A 23,983-nucleotide genomic window follows, 5' to 3' on the forward strand; every position below is an offset into this window, starting at 1 on the left:
CTGAACGATGACAATCTGACCGGGCGAAGCTTTGAGCAATTTGGCTACCTCAGCGCTGAAGGAGTGACGGAAGGAGAAGTCTTCCCTCAGGGCATTACCTTCCAAACAGACAGACAGACAGACGGCAATGAGTATACTAGCCACATGTCAATTTTGACGCTACGATGGATTACCCCTCTTGAGCAAAGTTTCTTTCATGTAGCTCACACAGCCATGAAGCAAAAAATTACTTGGCCGCTTGCCGACATATACCTCGAAGCTGATGGTACTTACAGGCCTCGATGTAGATCTCATAGGCTGCGTCCTCTTCACTGGAGAACACGCCCACTATGACAGCATCGTCACCATCCTTGAGAAGCTCCTGCACCTGTTTTACTGCCTGAACCTGCTTGGAGGGAGGCCCTGCCTGCTCACTCATGTAGTCCACGATGCCTAGAGGGAAAAAGAAAGAGGTGCATCAACTGTGACGGATAAACAGAAATAAAATGCATACATGGAAATGGGGCTGCCTCCGACTAAGAATTTTCCTAGTCGACCAATAGTCGTCATTTAGGGCCATTAGTCGACTAGTCACCTGCATGTTTACAACATTAATGTAATTATTAAATGATATATTTTGGGCGGGGCAACACAATGGTTTGAGTTGAAGGTGTGAGAAAGAATAGTATCAGTAACATTGTTAACACTGTGCTACATTACAGAGAAATACAAAACCGTACTAATGAACCTTCATTAATATAGGCCTATATTTTATCTACAAGTGCACGTCACACACTGAGCGAGCCGCCTGTTAATGACGCTGTGGGCTAATGGGCATGTAGCTACTTCCATGTTTCAGATGATACGTCATGTTTGTAGTCGACCAATGAAGATGAGTTTACATATCACCTTGGGTTCGAGGCTGTGCACATGCTGCGTATTTAACTGCCTGGAAAACGCAAAACACGACCAATGAAATCTTGCCGACAAATGACCTCTCTGGTCAACTTGGATTTAGACGACTATCGGGGGGCAGCCCTACGTGGAAAACAGCGACTCGTATTAGCGTGACATAACACAGTGAGTGACCTACCGTGCTGCTCTCTGGGTCCGTTGTAGTCGAACACTTTGCCTTTCCTGAAGATCTTGATGGTGGGATAGCCGGTAACTCCAAATCGTGAGGCGACCTCATTCTCGACAGTGGCGTCCACCTTGGCCAGAGGAATGGGAGGAGAGCGCTGGCTCAGCTGCTTGGCTGCCTTCTCGTACTCTGGCGCCAAACGCTTACAGTGTCCGCACCTGAAGGGGAGTTACAACAGGCAAATAATGAGGAATATTTTATGAGTCTTAACAGTGGCTCAACTGGCATGTTGTTTGATGTGTTTTAAAAAAGGGTAATGATAGTGTTAAGTACATTTTCACTGTGTTTGTTGAGCTTTAATAAAAAGCTCAGCTATGACTTCAATGGATGACATTTACAATGAAAATTAGACCATGAGTTTTTTGTATCCGACAGTCTGCTGACTGACCATGGAGCGTAGAACTCCACCAGGATGATGTCTGCGTTGTTAACCGTCTCATCAAAGTTGTCCTTGGTCAGCACCAGCGTCGCCTCAGGAGGGGGCTTCCAGTCCGGCTGAGCCACCTCTTTCACCCTCGCCACAATAGCTGCAACAAACACACACTCAACATATAACCGCTGATTCTTTTCAAAGAGAGGTGAGGTTTGGATCGAAAGACTGTCACGATGCTTAAATGAGTGAGATGTCCCTACCCTTCTCTGTCCTTTCTCCGTCATAGTCCACAGCTTCCCCGTTTTTCATAATCTTGATGGTGGGGTAGCCCGACACTTCAAATCTGCTCGCCAACTCATCAGCCACCGTTGCATCTACTTTGGCCACGGGTACAGGAGGGTCATTCTCCTTAAGAGTCTGAGCGATTTTTTCATACTCTGGGGCAAACTGTTTGCAGTGGCCGCACCTAAAATCATAAACAAAGAAATATTTTTTTAAATTTCATGGATTTGGAAATGCTGTCAAATCATCTTTGTGAACAGCGAATAAAAAGCACAGAGGAATAACAGACGCACCATGGGGCGTAAAACTCAACCAGAACTGTGTCTTTGCCCTCCATGAAGGTGTCGTAGTTGCCGTTGGTGAGAATCAGCACTCCGTTCTCTTCTTTCACCTCTGTGTCATCATCCTCATCATCCTCCTCCTCCTCCTCATCGTCACTGTCCTCCTCCTCAGCTTCCTCCTTCTCCTCTGCAACATCTGGAAACAAACAAGAAAACGAAAATTGAAATGTCAGAGATTTCTGACATTTACGTGTCAGAAGTTTTTGATACCATATCACATAATGGATTTTTCTACAGTGTTCCCCAAAGTCTTGGTGTCATAACCCTTTGAAATCTGCAGCGACAACTCTTTCATTGTGCTGCTTTCAGGCGCCTTTTGCAAGTATATAAACCTTTGAACCCTGAGCAAATTGGTGCAATTTTTTTCAAAAAATTGGGAAAAAAGGCAATGATCAACCGGGTGAGAAATGTCCCACAAATTTCAAAACAATTATAAAATTTAGAAAAATGTTGTTTTTAAAAAAAAAAAAAAAAAAAAAAAGGTGGGGGAAGACTATGTAGAATTTTTATCATTATTAATAAATTATTATACTTTTTAAGCACTCTTTCTAGGTAATTTCCTTGTTTGTTTGTTGTTTGTTTCTTTTTTACTGATTTTCTCTCTGACTTCCTGCTGTGGCTCAGAGGTAGAGCTGGTCGCCCACGAGTGGAGATGACTAAAAAGGCGCTATACAAATGCAGGTCCATTTACTTTTTTTGAGTCATTTCTTCTTACATTGCTAATTGTCTTCTTTCCATGTTTTAAAAGAAGTCAAGCCAATTTGCTCAGGTGGTATTTTGGAGAGATTTTTGGCCATTTCAATCAATTCTCATGTGCTAAAAAATGCTTAAATTAAGCATAAAATCTGTGTAAAAAAAATGGTGACAAGTCAAAGGCTGCTCAAACAACTTATGAGACATAATTGAGCATGGAAATTGCTGTCATATACTTCCATCAAAATATTCTAAGCCCTTAAACACTCTAAGTTTGAATAGCAGCATGACCAAAGCAACTTGGTAAGAAATGTCTCAAAAATTGCAAAAATAATTCTGATTAAAAAAAAGTATCTGAAAAAGAAAAAAGCTAGGGAAAAACTATATTTAAAATTATTATTAATTTTTTTTTAATTAAATTACAAAATTGTTATTTTTAAGCTCTTCTTCCAGGTAATTTCCTTGTTTGTTTGTTTGTTTTTTACTTTCTATCTTATATTCTTGTTTTTAATTCTCTCTTTTTACTGATTTCTTGCAAAGTTTTAGGTCATTTCTTCTTTCATTACTCATCTTCTTCTTTCCATTTCTTCAAAAGAAATTAAGCCAATTTGCTCAGGTTTCAAAGGGTTAAGGTGGTCTTTTGGAGAGATGTTTGACCATTTCTATCAAAAAATTCAAGTTAATCAAGTCAAACAACTTATGAGCCAGAACTGAACATGGGAACGGCCATCATATACTTCCATCAAAATATTCCAAGCCCATAAACACTCAAATCTGTCAAATCTGACAAATCTGAATAGCAGCCTAACCAAAACTCTGTTTATTACAGATTTATGACTGAAAGAACGTGACACACCGAGCTGTGCTGCAACTCATATTAATCTTCAGGTTCCCAGCTTTCAGATGATGCATAAGACTTCCATGTGGCATATACTGTTGAACTGCCATCTCCCCCTAAAGATCCCATGGCCCCCCTAAAAAGACATTAATGGGTCTATGGTGGGTCTCTTGGTTTAAGAACCAAGGTAGTAGTGAACATGACGTATCACGTCATAGCAAAGGAATACACCTGTACTGTCACAAATTTGCTGACAAAGCAAACGTTACAACAGACACAGACTTCATTAAGATTTTGGCTAAGCCCCTACTTGTGTACGTGTGTGTCAGTCCTGTTGACATTAGCTCACCTGTCCTGTTAGCTAGCATGCTAACAGAACTAGCTAAGTAGTTACCTACAGAAACTTAAGCTAGCTAGTTTGCATGACAATAACTCGCAGGAAACACACACCAGCTGCCACGTTACCTGACTTACACCACTCACTCTGTCACAGTAGTCACATTAGGTTGTAGAGAGGCTCACACTCACCATCTTCACATCTGCTGAGAGTTGCAAAATGTGCAACGCCGAGCAACACAATCAGCAGCAGCGCGAGCTTCTTCATTGTCCCCAGATGATGCGGCCCGTTGTTAGCGACGTGCTTCCTCACAACCAGCCGGCTGATTAACTTGAGCTAATGGCGCTGATGAATGTCATCAAAACACTGTCGGCTGCACAGACCCGCCGTCCGGATCAATACTGACGTGTGGCTGTGGACGCCTTCGGCTCGTGGTTTCATACAAACTAATCACTTCTGAAATCACACACACCGCCTCCTCCGTCTGGAACTTGTCTGACTTGCCACGCTGTGATTGGTCCTCATCAGCAGCTCTCCTCCAATCACAAGTCGCCACTCAATTATACGTTGGATGTTGCTATTGGATACTTTCATTTATTCTTTCCTTCTTTGACAACTACACTTGTGCATGATGCAGTGGGTTAGGGAGACTGAAGTTGATATTAAAACTCAATGGGTGATCGATAACGCGATGATTTGAGCGCAACGTTGAAAGTCCACACGTCATATTTATTCAACACAACCCAGTCTCTGAAGCCTCAGGGTCACTGAGTTAAATATTTGGATAGCAAATCAGGATTTTTTTTTTTAAAAAAAGCATATTTTATTCTTATCAGAGACACAGAAGTTGACACCGACAAGTTGTATTTTTGGCAAAGAAATACTGCTCTTCAAAACATAAATGCATAAATAAAAATACATTTTGTTTTGATAGTTGACTAATACACTGATCAGCCAAAAATTAAGAAGCACTGTCGGGTGAAGTGAGTAACATTGATCATCTTGTGCCCATGCAATGTTCTTCTAGGGAACTTTTGGTCCAGAAAGTCCACTTGATGCGCTCCACCTCTGCAGATCAAGTATCTCTCCTCATGGCAGCAGCACTCCCCGATGGCAGGAAAATGCACCAGGAAGTGCTCAGGAATGGCCCGAGGAACGTGACAAACAGCTTAGGCATCAACCTGGCCTCCAAATTCCCCAGATCCAAATCTGATCAAACATCCATGGGACATGCTGGTACCTCTGAGGTACCCCTAATCCATGGTGGGGCCTCCTTGGATCAGACTTGTCTCTAACACGTCAAGGAATGGACACCTGACCTCTGGAAGCCCACAGTGGCATCCACATGAATGCCATGACCAAAGGTCTCCCAGCAGAACATTGCATTGTAACAAAATGATCAATGTTACTCTCTTCACCCACCACTGGTTTTAATGATTTGGCCGATCGGTGCAGATTTGATTCCCTATCAAAAGGCGAAAAGGGATTGCTAACCATCACCTTGCAATCAAAAAACATTTTTATTTATGCATTAAAGGTCCAGTGTGTAGGATTTAGGGGGGTGTAACAGGGTCAATTATACAGCAGTAATATGTGTGACAAGTCAAATGTACATTTTTATTGCTGAGTGTTTAAAATTCCACAAAATTTGTCTCAGTCGTTATTACTTGACATGCTTAGGCCTCCGTACTCAATATGTACGACATCTGATACTCAGTTTCTGTACCCCTACATTCACCTTTGAGGGTACCCCATCTATAAAGGAGTGTCTCCCGCCTTACTTCTCCCCTTTTGCTGTTGTGCTTTACTGGAGAGGGGCTGGAGTTTGTTGTGTGTGACGGAGGATTTTTGTTTTTGCCACCTGTTGTCAGGAGAGGAATAAACAGAGATCGTCTCCATAGATATCCATGGTCTGGGCCTCTTTATATCTACACAACGCAGACATCACTAGAACCCACCACTTACAGGGATACATTGGCAGAAATGGAATATAATGTAATAAGTAAGTTTTCCTTAGTGTGTAATCAGCTGAAAATAAGAATCAATGTGTTTCTGTTACCTTACAATGAGCAGTTTATTTCTTAATAGGGAGCAGGTCCTGGTCCATGGAAATCATCATGATGAGCTGCCATGTTTCTACAATAGCCCAGAACGGACATACTAAACACTGGCTCTAAATGGGGCCATTCACATTTTTGTGCTATAGGGATTTATAGGTTCTTTTTGCGTTCTTGCATCAGCCACCGTAGTCAGCAGCAACTCTGCAACAAGCAGTTACACAGATTTCTTAACATGAAACTGCTTTATTCTGTGTTTTTACCAGTTTTAATTACCTGGGGTCTCATTTATAAAATAATGCGTAGGATCCATACTAAAAATGTACATACAAACAAAAGCCCTAAATGGTGTGCGCCAAAAAATATTAGACAATGTCTACAATCAGGCTTCCACCTCACCATCTGCGTCGCCAATTTTCCGTCCCCAAAATGTTCGTAAACATGGGTCAAAGTTTCTCCCATCAAGTCTGTTTTTATAGATCACAACGTTTGCGTGGGAAGTGGTGTTAGGCCTCTTTCAGGCCTCATTTGGTGTGTACACAGTGTTTACAAATGAGACCCCTGGTCAGTCTAATTTAAAGAGAAAGAGACCTTTGCATGTAATTGGCCATCCAGTAAAAACCTCCGGAATGTCTGAATTCTCAGAGATTAGCAGGTGCTGGGCTGGTGACCGGTCTCTGACGAGCTGATCAGCGTAGGAGAAACGCTGATTTTTAATTTGAAACTGCTTTATTCATTGTTTTTACTGATTTAAATCACTGGGTCTGTTTGTCTTGGGAAGGGAGAGACCTCTGCAGATAATTTGACTCACAGTGTAAAACCTCCTGAACAATGACCACTGAAAGAACTCTAACTGGGAGGAGATTCAGCTGAATAGAACAGAAATTGCAGATCCTGCTTTCTGAGATTTTTACAGTATCAAAGCCACAACTGTCATCTCCATAGTGACCCTACTGTTGCCATGGCTCCACACTCCCAGGCTCCTCATGGACCAGAACTTCCACCACCACCTCTGTAGGTGTGGCCTGAGTTTTACTTAACCAACAATTGTCACGTGTTTTAGTCGACTGGTCAACTTGTTTCTCCAGAACATCTTCTGTCCAAACCTTAATGAGTGATGCTGACTCTGGGAGGGATGGGTAGTTTTGCGGCTTTAAATAAGTTTGGAGCTCTCGGTCTCTTGAATTTTCTCTGGCTCTTATTCCACGTTGTTGTGAATTATCTGATGCCACACTGTCTGAGGGAGAATGGTTCCCATCTTGACCTCTCTGCTGCAGGAACTGCAGGATCTCCAGTTCACGCCTGGACCTGGTGATGCAGTGTCGTGCAGAAAAACAAGCGATTTTTACCATTTTGTAATACATTATATTTAAAATTGCACTTCAGCATGATATATAGCCTAAGTGGGTGCTGGACAAATGTTATTACCTGAGCAGGTGAGATGCAGAGAGGGTTTCTCCATGGCTGCTGACATCAGTGTGATCATTCACCATCATCTCTCCTGTCATTTGTATTCTCACAAAGTCCTGTAACAGAATCACATACGCCTTTCTAAAATAATGCAGTGTATGTGAGAGCAAGAATATATATGGGTGTGTGTCTTTTTCAGTCTAGCTCACCTGTTTGTCCATGTCGCAGGGCTTGTGTATGGTTGAGATGGCAGGACTTTCCTCCTCTCTGTAGTGATGGGCTTTGGGAGGGAGAGTGTGGTGCAGACTGTCTGAGAGGCCGTTGAGTCTGAACAGTAGTTCATCTACTAAGCTTTCAAACTCCTCAAAGTAGTAAGTCTGAAAAACCAGAAGACAAAGTCATAGTAAACTTTACATATATCTGAGACCAGAATGGTTTGGTATGCATTTTTAATTTCTCCTAGCTATTTGGGATCGGTAGGACCTGATAAGTATAAAAAAACTAAACATTGTCAACGATAATTAAGTTGCAATGTCCTCAAAATAGACGATAATAAAGTTCCAGTGTCTTCAAACGAGTACTAATTAACTGCGTCTAAGCTTGTTACCGTTGCTAGGATTGGTCAGCTTTGTTGCCATATCAAACTACAAACATTATAATTCATAAATAAACAAGTTTCAACCATAAAAAATGATCAGGTTTTGGACCTTGTTCACTTTTGTTTTTACATAGATTAGTGTACTGTGCAATTACTACCACTAGATGGCACAAAAAAGTGTCAACGAACGAGGACAACAGGTCTAAGTTAAAGAAAATGGCCACTTTCGAATGAAAATACAGACAGTACTTACTCACCCTCATGCCGACAAGAAGTCCAGTGTAGTTTTTTAATTCACAAAACTCGTTCGGGGTATCGGAGGATAATAGCTAGCCGGAATAACAGCTACACTTGAAGTGCATGGCACCCAAATTTTGAAAATGTAATAAATCTCTGCAAATGCATTTCAAAAACGTCAGAACGGCTCATCCATCGTAATCCAAGTGCACTGAAGCCGCGGCATGCAACATTGACTTGAAAAGACATAATTTACTCCACTTTTATAGCATCATTTCTCACCGTGGTCAGTTAGGTAAATGTGTAACATTTGAGGAGGTTGGAAACAGGATTTATGGGACAATGTGATCTTAATTTTAAGAAATGTCCCTGGTAGCATGAGATAGTCTATCAATAATCCTGACCATAGTCTCAGATGTTCATAACGGGGTAATTTGACAATGATATATATCTATAACGATACACAGCAACTTTAAATGTCTATAAAATGTATTTTTTTCAATGAAGAATCTCAGTTGTGTATTTAAACTCTTCTGTTTTTACTGACTGAGCAGTTTTTCCTCACCCTCTTTTCCATTTGATTTTCAATCCATGCTGGTCTACGCTGCCCAGTGAACTCTGAGACCCTCCGTCTAATGTAGCCGGCTAATTCTGCTATGGTGAAGACGTTGCCCCTGCTTTTCGATCTTTTGGCACTTCTGATGAATGAGGACATCATGCCTATGACCTAAAAGAAAAACAGATGTCCGTTCAAACACAACAGTGACATAGACTCTAACAGATTGTTTCTTCCACTGACAATAAGCTCTGCAAAGACTTCATATATGCACAGATCAGCCAACATGCAAACAATTTTTACACGAAAAAAAAAAAGGAATACAATGTAGTATATATGTACCATTGCTGTCCATACCACAGAGGACAGATAGAGAACACCACTGTACAGGAAATCATGCCAAGAGGGGAAGAGGCCCCTTGCAGCTCTGCGACCCCAGCAGTGACGGAGCAGGGTCTGAAGGGAGCGGGAAATTGAGCTGAAGGCCCAGGAGTTTTGTACAAACAGGAGATTCCTCATGCAGGACAGCGCCACCATCAGGATAAGACCTGAAATCTAAGACAGAAGAAGGAGTCCATTTTTATCCATCCGTCTGATGAACTTCCCAATATCTCAAGGAGAGATGTCCTTAAAAACTGTTCTTTGAAAGTTGCTTTAGAATTTGAGAAAATAATATCCAGGGTACCCACACTTTTATTCAAGGTAGCAACCCAGGATTTTGAGAACTTGCAGGCTTTACAGAAGCTCATGGACAACAATTAAAAAGAGAAAGAGGCTAAAATGTGTGAACACTTCTTAATTGTGCTGTTGTACAGTGATTGCAGATAATATCATGAGAACTTCAATATCAATTCTTGCACATTCGTTCATTTTCCGTAACCGCTTATCCTGTTAGAGGTCGCAGGGGGGCTGGAGCCTATCCCAGCTGACACTGGGCGAGAGGCAGGGTACACCCTGGACAGGTCAGCAGACTATCACAGGGCTGACACATAGAGACAGTCAACCATTCACACTCACATTTACACCTACGGACAATTTAGAGTCACCAGTTAACCTGCATGTCTTTGGACTGTGGGAGGAAGCTGGAGTACCAGGAGAAAACCCACGCTGACACAGGGAGAACACCATTTAGCACACATGAAAGCAAAAAAGTGTGGAATACTTCAGTGATTGAACACTGGGTGGCATGGTGGTGCAGTGGTTAGCATTGTCGCCTCACAGCAAGAGGGTTCCTGGTTCAAACCCAGGGTGGGGGGTTCAAACCCAGGGTGTGGGAGCCCTTCTGTGCAGAGTTTGCATGTTCTCCCCGTGTCAGCGTAGGTTTTCTCCCGGTACTCCAGCTTCCTCCCACAGTCCAAAGACATGCAGGTTAATTGGTGACTCTAAATTGTCCGTAGGTGTGAATGTGAGCGTGAATGGCTGTCTGTCTCTATGTGTCAGTCCTGTGATAGTCTGGTGACCTGTCCAGGGTGTACCCTGCCTCTCGCCCAATGTCAGCTCGGATAGGCTTCAGGCCTCCCACGACCCCCAACAGGAAAAAAAAATTACAAATAAATGAAAACCAAGTGTTTTTTTTCTGTAATCATACACATTTTGAATTCTATCACTTGCTTTTTCAAAAATAACTTTTCAAAAGGTAATGCTTGGAATGAAAGCCTTTCATAACTGATGGTTTTACTGAATGACGTGTTTACCGTTGGCCAGAAGAGGCTCGAGAATGAGCGGGTGAGGAGTGTAGCAGAGGTGGCCATGGTCCTGTTCACCCTCAGCACAGTCACACACTTCACGGTGAGAAGGAAGAGCGTAACGCCACGCAGAGTGCGAATATACTGCAGGCACAAAAGACATTTTAATCCCTGGTAGTCATTGATGTCAGCATTAAAAACCAGCATCATGATCTCTAAACTCAAAGTTGGGCTTTCCTTTAATAAGAGCGTTTAACAAAATCAACAAACCTTGTACACAGTGTATCTTCTTAAAGATTATTATAACTACAAAGTTTAATAAAGTTCTGCCAATAAACTACTCATAATAGTCTTTAAAGATAAGGCTCTCTCTACAGGGAGGTACTTTAATAAATTAGAGCAGGACAGATAATGAACTGTTTTCTCAACATCAAATATTTGTTTTCCTGTCTCACTTGTTCCCAGGTAGCCAGGAAGCTGACATCAACATGTCCTCTGTAGTTGTGTCTCTGCAGCAGCTCCACAACCTCCAAGATAATAACGGAGTGATAGATGTAATAAACGTAGTACAGTAACGTTACTGTCAGCAAACTGACCTGCAGAGCAGAGAGAGAAAGACAGTGAGGTATATTTATACAACGGTTAAAGCATAATCAAGTACACCTCATACTGCTGTGTGCTTTGACCTACCAAGTACACAGGTATGTTAGTTTAACAGCTACCGGTTACCTTACCCTTTCAGCTAGGTCATTGTGATCTTGTTTGCTTGGTGTGTGGCCGAGTGTGTGTGCCTGTGCATGTTTCCATGTGCCTATGTTCAAGCTGTGTGCATGTAAGTCTTGTGAATTTCTTTTGACGTATTATGTTGGTCTGAACAGCTTTCTCTGTGTGTGTGTGTGTGTTTATACACAAGTGGGAGACTCACTTCCAGCCAGTTGCAGGGTGTCCTCCAGTATCCCATCAGCCCTTGCTGCGCTACAGCGTACACTTGATCACAGAGTTGATGCAGAGACAAGAGAAGGAAGAAGAGCTGGAGGGATGGAAGACAAAAACCTCAGGAACCTTACAGCTTTGTGTGTACAAAATGTACAGCAGGGGTGTCAAACTCATTTTAGTCCATGAGCCACATACAGCCTGGTTTGATCTCAAGTAGGTCAGACAACAGGAACCACTGCATAATAATCTATAAAATCCAACCCCTTCAAATTTAGAAAGATATTTCATAGATGCACCTGTATGTACTACAGGTGCATCTATGAAATATTTTTGTTGCTGTAATAGACTGTCTTTATGTTTTTGTTTTTCACTGTTGTTTTATAAGTCATCAGTTTAAAATGAGATCAATAAAAATTTAAATGACAACCTCTGAGACCCACGGGACTGCCGGCAATTCTCGGGGTCCCCCTACAGCAGGATATTGTATCATTAAATAGTTAAATATTTGCAATTTGAAATCGGTGCTGTCAGGACGGACTCATGTAATGCGTACCTGGCACTATTCAGTGAAGCTGTGTTTGTTATACCTTTTGAAAATCAACTCAATCCTCATTACTTCTTTGTGCAAGGTGTTTGTCTGTTTTCTTCAGCTGTTGAGTGGCTTTATGATGGCGTTGACGACTAGATGTTTTTACAGATAAAAGACATTTTACCTGGCACACCATAACAACATAGTCCCACACAGCAGGAGTGCGATACACCCTAACTGACTGGACTTTGGCAGAGGGCAGTAGCGCACCAGTGGGACTCTTCTCAGTGAGCATGGTCACACTGGTGAACAAGTTGGGTGCAGGGCTGAACAAGGTGAAGTGAGCCTTCAGGGCCACCGTCTGTCTGCCCAACCAGCCCCCTGAATGCAGGAGCTTCAGTTTGGATGCAGCGTCAGACCTGCAGCAGAGCAGAGGACAGCAGAATGATAGTGGTGGCGATATTACTGACATTAGAGGTGGCACACACAAAATCAGTGTAGCAGAGATCACATTTGGAAAAAAATCAAATAACAACTATGCGCCTGTCTTTGTGTTTCTCACTTGGTGTGGCCTAAGCCAACTGTAGCACTTCGTCCAAGGAAGCTGCCAAGGGGACCACATGTCCTTGGCACCGTTGCCATAGGAACTAAGACACTGGAGTGTGGGTGAGTGGATGTTCTGCTCCCAGACAAGAATAAGCCAAGACATTCTGGCACAAGGGTCGCACTGGAGACCTGAGCAGTCACACACAGCACATAGACAGTCAGAACACACGCAGTCAGAGCAAAATCATTCATGAGAGTTACTAGTTACTGTGACATGATGGTAGCTCTAATAAACACACCGTTTATGAATTTGAGCACCCTCAGTGCAACAATTCACTCATCTCTCAGTGATACAGATACTGAGTTTTATCACTGGACTACTACAATATATACTGTGTGCTTGTGGTGTGGGTCCATGCTTGTGAAACAGCGCTCTCTACAGGGGGAGGCAGTACAAACACAGCAGTATGACGATGTCTTGACTGAGAATACCATCAGTGCATTCCAATACCCACACTACTACTACTAAAGTAACAACAGCAGAGCTCTCCGGGTTGATCTCCGTCCCTGGCGAACTCCATAATTGACGTTTGTTTATCTTCAAGGTAACAGATATAAAAGCAAGAGGGTCAAAGTTCAGGGCGTAATATGTGAGACAGAAGCATGTCACAGTTGTGTGCATATTGCATGCAACAGTATGTACTCTTTAAGTGCAGTTGCAGTACCTACTAAAAGTAAAAAGAAAAAATATGCAATTTGAACGCAGTTATTCTGAACTATTATTAGAGGTGGGACTGAGCTATTGTTTTGCAAGTCACAAGTAAGTCTAAAGTCTTTGCACTCAAATCCCAAGTCAAGTCCAAGCCAAGGTCAAGACTTATGTCGTGACCTACACACGTGGCCTACGCTGTTGTGAGCATTTATACTTGTGGTGTGTCTGTGTTACTCTGCAGTTACACCTCCAAAACATTAGACGGCGGCAGGGTTTCTGTGAAGTGCTGTAAAGTTTAGTTGATTCAAAACACACATTAAACACACAACAATACAGACAATTTCAAACACAAGAACACAAATCAGCTTCACTATAACTCACAGCATTCACAGACAAAGCACTCGTCTTTATCTGGACACATTTTTCCCACAAATACAACATGCTAACGTTATTAGCACAAGCCTACGGCATTTTACATTGTATAAATTAGCCTAGTGGCTAGTGGACTTTTCCTCTACTCATATGAAGCCAGGGACAACAGCAACATTTAACAAAGGTAACGTTACAAAATTTGGCTCTATTACAACTCACAATGTTCACCAACAAAACAACTGTCTTATGCTAAACACGTTTTCTGAACAAATACAACGTTATTAGCACAAGCCTATGGTATTTTACATTGTATAAATTAGTCTAGCCACAAGCGTAGATTTCCTCTGTTCATATGAAGCCAGGATAACTCAGAAGTATACATTTCTGAAGGATAAATCACACGTAAGACTTAAAATGCTAGTTTAATGGAGGCTTTATTGTCTTTATTGTTTCTTATCTGTGAAATTAAAGTAAATACAAGTTTAGTTCCCACTGATGGAAATGGTTTCAGCTCACAAAAACAGACAGGAGGTCTGCGTTCTGGGGAGGTGCAAATCAGGCTACAGCGTAGGGTACTACGTTGACGCAGAGTCTACAGCGTAGGTAGGGTAAATCCTGCTTAGTCCTAAGATTTGAGTTTCAAATCCTATGCAAGTCATAAACACTTTACCAAATGTAATGCCATTTTAACAACAGAATAATAATGTATTAAATTTACAAAAATCATGAATGCCTCATGAAGATGGTATCATTTGTTAAAACAAGTTTGTCAAAAAAATTGTTCTGACATTGCACTCTCATTGCATATAACATTATTAACCAGTGCCAAAATATAATGGATTTTGTATGTTTAATGTAATAAAGTAAACGTTGTAAAATATCAAATAGATTATTTTGATGTGGCATCCATCAGTCTATTGCCAAACCTAACATGCTGTCTAATCTTTGGGCTTGGGGGATGGTATCAAGTATTTTCAAGTCAAAAGGCTCTCGTCCAAGTGAAGTCAAGCTGATTTTGTCGAGTCTAAATCATCAAATTTGTGACTTGTGCCTGACTTGAGTCTAAGCCATATGATTCAAGTTCATGTGTCTGACTATTCTTACCAGTCTTTCTTTTCAGTGAATGCAAAATCAAAATTGTTTCCTCTTTGAGCAACATTTTTCCTAATCTAACACTTAAAAAAATCTGCATAATCATTTTGTCGGTAAATTTTATTATGATGGCACATGTAATGAATTGAGTGAATTTAAGTTAAATAAGTAGTGGGACACTACATGTAACTGCATGTCTCTTTTTGTTTCTTACCTGGCCCTGAAATGAGCTGGACACCTCCGTCTTCCACAGGACTGGCTCTCCAATCAAAATGTGAAACTGTTGGTGAAAACATTGATTTGACAATGATGAAATGGAGACTTTTCACACACGGTCAAGGTGATTTCTTTTCATATTTTCACTGAATGGCATTGGATAGATAAATCCTTTTCATTGCTTTATAAAAACTCTCATGGAGTGATGAATCTTTGCAGAGCTTTTGTAGCTCACCTCAGCTGATGTGTTCTTGTACAGTAAGTTAATCAGACTGGTGTGCGCCCACTTCCACCAGTCTTCATGCTTTTGTATGGACATAAATGAATTATCATGGCCCCTGTTGAGAGATAAAATATGATTTTGGAGTGTGTTTATCAGAGAGCAACAGTGACAAAGGGAGAGACAGCGTGCATATGTGCAAATGTTACCTTATAAACTGTTGTCTGACAGCTTTATTGAGGTGGTGATGGTCATTGAATGAGCTGCCATAATTAATACACAGCATTAGGAAGAGCATGGAGCCACAGACAGACAAATCCCTGGATGACAAAAGGAGGAGATAATCACCTGAACAGCATTAAAACGTATACAAACAGGTGCACACATACACAAAGACTCACCTGAGAGTGTTCTGGATGAAAGCCTCTCTTCTTTTCTTCCCACGAGTTTTCCTCAGCTCTGCTGGAGTTGGCGGCCGCACGAAACGGAGGTACCGGGCTCGCTGACGAGCTCCAAGCACCTGTCAATCAGAGATCATTTACTCTTTGTTTAAACACATTTTTTACACATAGTTTGTAAAAAACACTCAATTTTTAGGTACATCTAATTTCCAGCATAGAGCATTTATTTTGAAGTGCTGTGTCCTGCTGTAGAGTAAAGGCGGATTTATATTTGTGCGTCTGCTCTAATGTAGAGCCTATGCACGTAACCTACGCTGTTGTGAGCATTTATACTTGTGGTGTGTTTGTGTCACTCTGCAGTTACACCTCCAAAACACTAGTCAGAGGCAGGGTTTCTGTGAAGTGCTGTAAAGTTTAGTTGATTCAAAACACACATTAAACACACATTAAACATGGCTTAATAGAGACAATTTCAAACATCAGCTTCACTATAACTCGCAGCATTCACAGACAAACACTTGTCTTTATCTGGACACATTTTCCCCACAAATACATCATGCTAACGTTATTAGCACAAGCCTGTGGCATTTTACATTGTACACATTAGCCGAGCAGCTAGCAGACTTTTCCTCTACTCATATGAAGCCAGGGACAACAGCAACATTTAACAGAGGTAACGTTACAAAATTCAGCTCCATTACAACTCACAAGGTTCATCAACAAAACAACTGTCTTATACTAAACACATTTTCTGAACAAATACAACATGCTAACGTTATTAGCACAAGTCTATGGCATTTTACATTGTATAAATTAGCCTAGCAACTAGTGGAGATTTCCTCTACTCGTATGAAACCCGGATAAATCACACACAAGACTTAATATGCTAATTTGTGGAGGCTTTATTGTCTTTACAATGTATTGTCTCTTATCTGTGAAATTAAAATAAATAAACTGAGGCAAATGGTTTCAGCTTACAAAAATACACAGGAGGTCTGTGTACGCTGTGACGTGTAGTTAAATTTCTGGGGAGGTGCATGTCAGGCTACAGCGTGGGGTACAGTGAAGGCTCTAAGTTGACACAAGTATAAATCCTGCTTAAGCGTGCAATGGACAGCTACTTGGCAAACACAGCAAACTAACTCAACAATATGGCCAGATGCAAGTATGACACTGAATATATTAATCTGTATGGGCCTTGAACTAATGACTAAGGAGAAATCTGAACCCTGTGGCTGAAGTTGGGAACCACTGTTTTAATAGAAACAGAACAGATGAGAACACAATAAAATATAGGAGTCAGGCTATCACCTTTTCAAGGTATGAGCATCTTTCCTGAGGAAAGCCTGATGTCCTGAACTGCTCTGCTGTTTGATTAGCACCACTGTGGCTCTGCAGTTTTGATGTCTCTATCTCAAACTCTCTTATACTGGAGAAACTGTGAAAGTCTGCTCTTTTCCTCAACCAGAAGGAGACAGTCACTGCCACTGTAACTATCTGGAAAAGAAAAGGAACATGTTTTTATATTTACAGTGCAAAAAGATAAGTGTTAAATTTCATTTATTTTCTAGATAATTCTCATTTATATGATTTTTCAAAAATTGGACATATAGTTTATAAAAGGTTGGTATTAGTTTACCACAGCTGGCTGGATGAGGAAGATGCAAGACATCAGGGAGAAGAAAAGAGAGTGTATCCATAGGAGGACCTTGCTGCTGCTGAACCTGACATGTGAAAACACACACACATATACATAGTTTTGACTCAGAAGTTTTAACACAGAATATAAATCATGTTTCCAAAAGTCTGTGTTAATAGCAGGACTGTACTGAATGTCATTTTCTTTTTTATTACGTTCAAAGCTGCTATTGAGGGTTTTGAATGAAGCTTTGAATGTCTGTTGTCATATTTTCTTACCCGAAAAAAAGTTTAAAAACCTCCAACAAAAATCTCAATTTGAATAAAGTGATTCATCAAATTAAATGAGTTACTCTTTTTTTAAAAAAAAAAAAGCCCAGTGAAAATGTTTTTTAAAGACTAAAAGCCAACAAATATGGACTGAAGCAGAATATTTTGTTTGATAAAAACATCTTGTGAATTTTGGAAATGATTACATCTACCTTTTTGTCAATCATTTTTGATTTTTGGCTCTGGAGTTATTGGAAATGTTTAGATCACACAAAGTTGAAACAACACATTCTCACTCTGACCTCATCACATATCAATGTTTGGTCATGGACTGTCCACGTCAACATACGACGTGCAAGGTACTCTGGGTGCATTGGTTGTTGAGGTTCAGCCTGTTACATGCATTGTCTTCTTTCAAAATACACCTCCGTTTTCACAAGAGATTTAACATTTACATACAGTCTCTTTCAAAATAAAAGCACTATGTCAATACAACACAGTGAATTGACACTTTTTTTTCCTTTAACAACAAACACACTGTTGGGTTTAGGAAAAAAGAACAGAGTTTGGCTTTTGAATCTTACAGGATGCAAACACTGCTCTCTTGGGTGAAAGTCAGTGTTTGTTGGACCCATCCACCAGCCTTTCCACCTGCCCCAGTCAGACTTTTGCGGCCTTAACTTTTGTCCTTGTCCTGCCGCGTTTCCCCCTGATGCCCCTGGGCACCGTTAAACGGGCCGCGCATCATGCCGATGTTAAAGGACACTTTTATTCATTGGTTTCTGACGCTGCAAGTCACTGCTCAGGCGCTGGATTTCGACGACTTCAGAGTGAGGCCGGGCTCGTCGGAAACAACCCCACGCAGCCACCACTGGACTTTAATTCTACAAATACTATAATAGCAGTGTGATCTTATCTTTATCTGCAACTGTGCAGAAACTTCAAGTTTAAAACGCCTTTAAAATGTTGATGAGACTTCGAATGTCAACATTATGAACAAAGCTTCTAAGCTTCAAACCATCTGGTACAGCTATAGTTAAAACTAAATCAATTAGGCATAATCAACCCCACTGGCTTCACATTTAGTCATTTATACATCTCCACATTCATCCACTTAATGCCAAAACACATCTGCTACCTCATTCCCAGCATCGCGGAGAGCACCAGGCAGAGAAGGGACAACAGCAGACACAATGTCCAGGCCAAATAGTGACACCACTGAGATACTGGTCTGAATCCTCTCTGATTCAGGCTGTCGATGATGTGGGAGAAACTGCTGTTACCAGACCATGCTGCCCAGTGACGGCTGCCATCTTTCCTTTTCCCTTGAGGATCTTTCTCCTCCAGAATAGCTTCACCTCCATCCCCCGTACTGGACAGAAGAGCTCTCTGAGTTCTTTCACTTAACAGATGTAACTCTTTTCCCTGAGGTGCTTGTTCAGTATTGTTTCCCTCGGTGGTCAGCAACAAGTTTTCATCTGGTAGAGCCTCTCCTTCTCCTATGGCCGCATCTGTTTGGATGGCAGGTTCTTTATCTGTGTTTTGATTTTCCAGAATGGTATTGGACACTGACAGCAGGTCTGTTCCCTACAACACAAGGAGAAGGGTCAGATAGGGATGAAAAATGCTGAAGAGAGAGTGAAAGAGTGAGAGAGAGAAGACAGAAAAAGATAAATGCTCGAGATGTAACCTGGTATTTCCTCCTCCAGGCTTCTTGCGACCACTGCTGAAGTGTACTGTCATTTACTGAAGGGGTATCTGTTAGGAGACAAAACAACAAGTAAACAGGGAGGAATAGTAACGCATTTTAAGTAAAAAGGACATGAAGAATGCATACTTTTCATGTTCCTTTTCTTAGACTGTACTTCTACTCTTTACTTAAGTACATTTTTGAGCCAGTATTCTGCTTTTACTTTTCTACATTTACCATTTATACTTGTATTACAACTGGTAGATTGTTCTTAAAACCAATCTGATGCTCGACATTAAGATGGAAGTCCAGTTCAGATCTAGTAGAACTACACTGAACAGAACTTTAAACCCAACACTTTTGTTTTAGCTTCCATTTTTCACAGGTCTAATTTAAGGATCTAAGACTTTTTTCGTGCATTCAGTGGATTTATTTCTCTCAAGTTTTGGAGAGTAAGTAAGAAAGCTTGATGTCATTTTTGATTGTGATCTCAATTTTAAAGCTCATTTTAATTTGTTGACAAAAACGGCATTTTATCATTTAGGCAATATAGCTAAGGTACGACCTCTACTGAGCCAGCAAGATGCTGAGAAGCTTTTCCCTGCTTGTTTCCATTGTCTTGACTATTGTAACGCTCTATACACTGGCCTACCTGAAACTGCCATTGCAAAACTACAGACCACTCAGAACGTTGCTGCCCGGGTTTTAACAAAAACTGAAAAGAGAGACCATGTAACTCCTGTTCTGCGTAACCTACACTGGCTCCCAGTGACTTTTAGATTTGATTTTAAAATCCTTCTTTTGGTTTTTAAGGCTTTTAATGGCATCACCCCCTCCTATATAATAGATTCCCTATCACCTTATGTCCCTCCATGAATCCTGAGATCCTCCGCAGCTGCTCCTTTAACTGTTCTGAATGAGACCTGAAATGAATGAAACCTGAATGAAACCTTTTCGGGATCTTTTAGCTACTACTGCCATAAAATTTTGGACATGCTGGCTCAGTGGACACTTTTAAAGGACGACTCAAAACATACCTTTTTAATAGAGCCTATAGCTAGCAGCTTTCTGTTTCGATATTCTTAATAAAAAAAAATTAATGATTGATTAATTACTGATTGATAATTTTACTTATTCTTCTCTTTTTTCCTTGAATTAGTGTTGTATAATTGCATTGTTTTATTCCTTTGTTGTTTGTCTCTCCGTCTGAATTGTAAAGCACTTTGTGTTGCATTTTGTGCCTGAAAGGTGCTAAATAAATAAAGTTCATTCATTCATTCATTCACTTGACAGGTGTGGCATATCAAGATGCCGATTAAACTTGTTGTACAATTGAGGTATCCTCACATTCACACCCACGGACAATTTAGGGTCACCAATTAACCTGCATGTCTTTGGGAGGAAGCCGGAGTACCCGGAGAAAACCCACACTGACAGGGGGAGAACATGCAAACTCCGCACAGAAGGGCTCCCACCTGGGATCGAACCAGGAACCCTCTTGCTGTGAGGCGACAGTGCTAACCACCAAACCACCATGCCACCCCCCCACTCAGTTCAAGTAAACCTAAACATCACCTTCAAAGAAATCCTTCTCAGTCGTTCTGTTCTCTGCGTGTTGGACTCCTGACGCTGTCAATTTGACCTCACGCAGTCGGAAGAGGTATGATATAATTGCTGCTGCAGGCAACACTGACATCACGCTTAATACTCCCATCGTCACGGAAACAGCTGATACATCCACAAAGCCCAACTCACATGGCAACTGTAAACAAGAGATCGGGCATTATAGGTAACATGTTTTGGATCTCTTGTGCACCAAAACTCGAACTCTCAAGGTTTTGTTACCTACCCGATCATCCATCTGTGATATGATTACTGTGCTGACACATGCATATCCCAACACAAGCAGCAGGCACACGCTAAGTCTTTGAGTGTGTGTGAATGAGCTAGGACGGGGACAGCTGCGCACAGACATCCAGATATGATGGTCGGCCAAGTAGTCAGATAGCTTGAGACGCAACATCTGCGAACACACAGGTGGAAGCCCAGGGTCACATGAAAGAAGAGATTAAAGGTGTTGTTTTTTGTATCTGAGTGTGAGCGCTCTACCTTAGCAAAGCCTATTCGCTGAGTGCAAACTCGCAGCGATCTCTCCACCCGGCCATCGCCTTTAGTTACACCCAACCAACACTGACCAATGAAGAGCCAAGCACGTCCCTTCACATGCCCCCTGCTCACCTGTATTAAAAGTACACAAATAAACCCTCATCATGGTCAACTTACAGTCCATACACACACACACACACAGGAGGAGCAACACATTCACAAACAGGTGGCTCTTACCTCACATACCCTCACTTGTTTGAGGTACCAGCTCGGGGAGGGTCCAGAGTTGTCATGCCAGATGTGAACCCCCGACACTAGGCCCAGGCTCTCTGCTGCACTGTGGCATCAGAGACAAAGAATACATCAAAAAAGACGTGATGAGCGATCAACCCAAACTAAAAGCTACTCTAAGTATTATGTTGTATTATAGTAGTATCATCTGAAGGTAAATGTTTGGAGGTATTTGGATTATACCTGAGTATAAAGGTGTCTTGAGAGTTCCTCCGGAATAAAGTGCATCCTGCAACTTGTAGTTCTCTTGTCTGCGAGAACCCATCTCCTCCATTGAGCACTATGTAAACCTGTGATGAGAAGATTTCACACACATTCGTACAGGACTTCACCGGCTTTTAAAAGGATAGTTTAACCCAAGTCGAGGAAACTAACACACACACACAAAGGTGTGTTGGCTTTAAAATCAGCTCAGTGTTCAAGGATGTTTGGAGGTATTTTTAAATTGGTTATCAAAGACATCTGTTTGATTCTCATACGCCTCTTCACTGAGCTGTTTTACGTGTATATAAAGACGGGAATCAAAGCAGGCGTGTCAGACTGCATCTGGCTGTCTAAACAGGTGATAGTTCAGAATGAGGAGCGCTGCAGTTTTTCTGGCGTTGTTGCTCTGTCTGCAATGGACGTGGGCTCAGGGTGAGAGTGGAGAGGTGACAGGGACAGACGCTGAGACAGAGGGGGGAAACAGGCAGGAAGAGGTTCAGTTTGAGATACAGGGTGTCGGAGCAGCCCATGATCAGAGCAGCAGCCAGACCAACATCAGCCCTGACATCTGGGCTGAGCTCAAGGAGCTGAGAGACATGGCCATCGAACAAAAGGTGGAGCTGAGGAACAGCAAGAGCAAGATAGAGAAGCTGGAACAAGAGAATGCAGGTGATACACATCATAAAACATACTGAGTGTCAGTCACACAGTGCTGCACAGATTCATGCACTAATATAATGCTTTACACCCAGCCACACAGGCCAGACTGACAGCCAGTGAAAGCAAGAATGCAGGTAAATACATTTACATCAGTTTAATTATATATAAAGATATGAATTAATTCAAATGTGAATTAACTCAGTATTTGGTCAAACTCCACAACAAAATGTAACTACCATGAACCTACTTTACAATAAAAGAAATGTTAAATGTGTTCACAGTTTTGGAGGCCAAAATGAGCTTCTATGAAGGTGTGGTCAAGGAGCTTCAGAGAGAAAACATGGGTAAGCTACTGAACATAATTAAAAAGTACAAATTATAGTGTGGTAGAAAACATGTTGTTGTGTAAAACTATTTCAGATGTGATGTGGAAAATTAACAGAAGCATTGTTTAAAGATTTTGTAGAAACATTTACATTTAAAGCTATAGTGCGTAACTTCTACAGGTCCGTAAATGTCCGTTTCACCCAAGCCACTACTAGAGGAGATGACACAATGCTGATTAAGCCGATCAGCTCCTCTAACATCTCGCGGTATTTTTCAATATATATCATTTTTGACTACTCATTGACTATAATTCTGTTTTACAATTAAACATGTTAAATGTGTTGACAGTGTTGGAAACCAGAATGAGCTCCAGTGAAAACGAGGTGGCAGAGCTCAAGAGAGAGAATGCAGGTAAGTTACATAAACACCATTGAAAAATACACATTGCCTGTTATAGGCCTATTAGAAAACATGTTGTTGTGTAAAACTCTCTCAGATGTGATGTCCAAAAGTGAGAGGAGTGGAGATTTGTCTTAGCAATAATTATGAGTTATTACATCTGGTTGTTGATCAACTATTAACCTCCACAGTAATTTTCCCTTCATCACAGATCTTCTGGCCAGAGTAACAGCGAATGAAAACAAGATCACAGGTAGGATTACAGAAAAATGCAGGATTACTCAGTTAATCAAGTGACTTCTAAAATAGCAGGCAATAGCAACTTCTCAAAGCATTTGTTGATAAGTGGCAATAATATTTCTGACTAACTGACACCTAATGTGTTCAAGTTTAGTTTTACTAATTCTGGCTCATGAACGGATTTCCTACATTCCTTCACTGCAGTCAGGATGAAAGAAAAATGAGGCAGGACTGGTCAAAGGGGTTCAATTACAGAGAGAAGCAATGGCGAAATAAAAAGAATTTATGGCCCAAATTTGTTTGTAGTTTCAGTCATTAACCACAGAAAACATGGCCAGAAAGTAACTTAACTACTTGGATCACTATGCTGAAATGAATGCAGTTGAACTACCAGCAAGCTGCTGCAAAATGTGGTTAAATTACTAATTTAATTACATGTACTCCACTACTCCCCTGAACTGTTGAAGAACTATTAACCTGCTGAGCATTATTTTGTTCATCACAGATCTTCTGGCCAGAGTAACCACATGTGAAAATAAGATCACAGGTAAGATGACAAAAAAATCCATGAACAATGTGAAACCTGACGACCATAATACTAGTTTAG

General features: G+C 41.2%; 3 protein-coding genes across 12 annotated transcripts in view; 1 reads left to right on the top strand and 2 right to left on the bottom strand.

The window, feature by feature from the left end:
* The window catches only part of pdia4 (protein disulfide isomerase family A, member 4), a 4,982-nt gene extending 526 nt beyond the window's left edge, over positions 1 to 4,456 (bottom strand). Inside the window, exons 1-7 of the mRNA XM_050057384.1 lie at positions 4,176 to 4,456; positions 2,069 to 2,252; positions 1,754 to 1,959; positions 1,509 to 1,647; positions 1,073 to 1,278; positions 274 to 432; positions 7 to 98 (exon numbers count right to left, since the gene is read on the bottom strand). Of these exons, the coding sequence (XP_049913341.1) occupies positions 7 to 98; positions 274 to 432; positions 1,073 to 1,278; positions 1,509 to 1,647; positions 1,754 to 1,959; positions 2,069 to 2,252; positions 4,176 to 4,251 (1,062 nt within the window). The 5' untranslated portion in view covers positions 4,252 to 4,456. The remainder of the gene's footprint in view (positions 1 to 6; positions 99 to 273; positions 433 to 1,072; positions 1,279 to 1,508; positions 1,648 to 1,753; positions 1,960 to 2,068; positions 2,253 to 4,175) is intronic.
* Positions 4,457 to 6,454: 1,998 nt separating this feature from the next.
* LOC126398163 (polycystic kidney disease 1 like 1) overlaps positions 6,455 to 23,983 on the bottom strand; it is a 59,920-nt gene continuing 42,391 nt past the window's right edge. The window contains exons 33-55 of the mRNA XM_050057385.1: positions 21,730 to 21,836; positions 21,493 to 21,592; positions 21,259 to 21,387; positions 20,999 to 21,172; positions 20,725 to 20,911; positions 19,150 to 19,217; positions 18,598 to 19,046; positions 17,191 to 17,275; positions 16,863 to 17,048; positions 15,552 to 15,670; positions 15,360 to 15,470; positions 15,166 to 15,268; positions 14,929 to 14,994; positions 12,555 to 12,727; positions 12,177 to 12,411; positions 11,453 to 11,557; positions 10,983 to 11,123; positions 10,537 to 10,671; positions 9,185 to 9,397; positions 8,852 to 9,013; positions 7,661 to 7,828; positions 7,470 to 7,567; positions 6,455 to 7,349 (exon numbers count right to left, since the gene is read on the bottom strand). Of these exons, the coding sequence (XP_049913342.1) occupies positions 6,992 to 7,349; positions 7,470 to 7,567; positions 7,661 to 7,828; positions 8,852 to 9,013; positions 9,185 to 9,397; positions 10,537 to 10,671; positions 10,983 to 11,123; positions 11,453 to 11,557; positions 12,177 to 12,411; positions 12,555 to 12,727; positions 14,929 to 14,994; positions 15,166 to 15,268; positions 15,360 to 15,470; positions 15,552 to 15,670; positions 16,863 to 17,048; positions 17,191 to 17,275; positions 18,598 to 19,046; positions 19,150 to 19,217; positions 20,725 to 20,911; positions 20,999 to 21,172; positions 21,259 to 21,387; positions 21,493 to 21,592; positions 21,730 to 21,836 (3,672 nt within the window). The 3' untranslated portion in view covers positions 6,455 to 6,991. The remainder of the gene's footprint in view (positions 7,350 to 7,469; positions 7,568 to 7,660; positions 7,829 to 8,851; positions 9,014 to 9,184; positions 9,398 to 10,536; positions 10,672 to 10,982; positions 11,124 to 11,452; positions 11,558 to 12,176; positions 12,412 to 12,554; positions 12,728 to 14,928; positions 14,995 to 15,165; positions 15,269 to 15,359; positions 15,471 to 15,551; positions 15,671 to 16,862; positions 17,049 to 17,190; positions 17,276 to 18,597; positions 19,047 to 19,149; positions 19,218 to 20,724; positions 20,912 to 20,998; positions 21,173 to 21,258; positions 21,388 to 21,492; positions 21,593 to 21,729; positions 21,837 to 23,983) is intronic.
* Positions 22,075 to 23,983, top strand: part of LOC126397883 (heavy metal-binding protein HIP-like) — a 9,325-nt gene continuing 7,416 nt past the window's right edge. For 4 of the 10 annotated variants that reach the window (XM_050056921.1, XM_050056925.1, XM_050056924.1 and 1 more), the window contains exons 1-4: positions 22,075 to 22,419; positions 22,503 to 22,544; positions 22,692 to 22,754; positions 23,086 to 23,148. In XM_050056921.1, the coding sequence (XP_049912878.1) occupies positions 22,122 to 22,419; positions 22,503 to 22,544; positions 22,692 to 22,754; positions 23,086 to 23,148 (466 nt within the window). In that variant the 5' untranslated portion in view covers positions 22,075 to 22,121. Of the gene's footprint in view, positions 22,420 to 22,502; positions 22,545 to 22,691; positions 22,755 to 23,085; positions 23,149 to 23,347; positions 23,390 to 23,881; positions 23,924 to 23,983 lie in introns of all 10 variants that reach the window. The other 6 variants (XM_050056926.1, XM_050056930.1, XM_050056922.1 and 3 more) reach the window with 6 other exon arrangements.

This window comes from Epinephelus moara, chromosome 11 (genome assembly GCF_006386435.1).
Source record: "Epinephelus moara isolate mb chromosome 11, YSFRI_EMoa_1.0, whole genome shotgun sequence".
NCBI classification, from domain to species: domain Eukaryota; kingdom Metazoa; phylum Chordata; class Actinopteri; order Perciformes; family Serranidae; genus Epinephelus; species Epinephelus moara.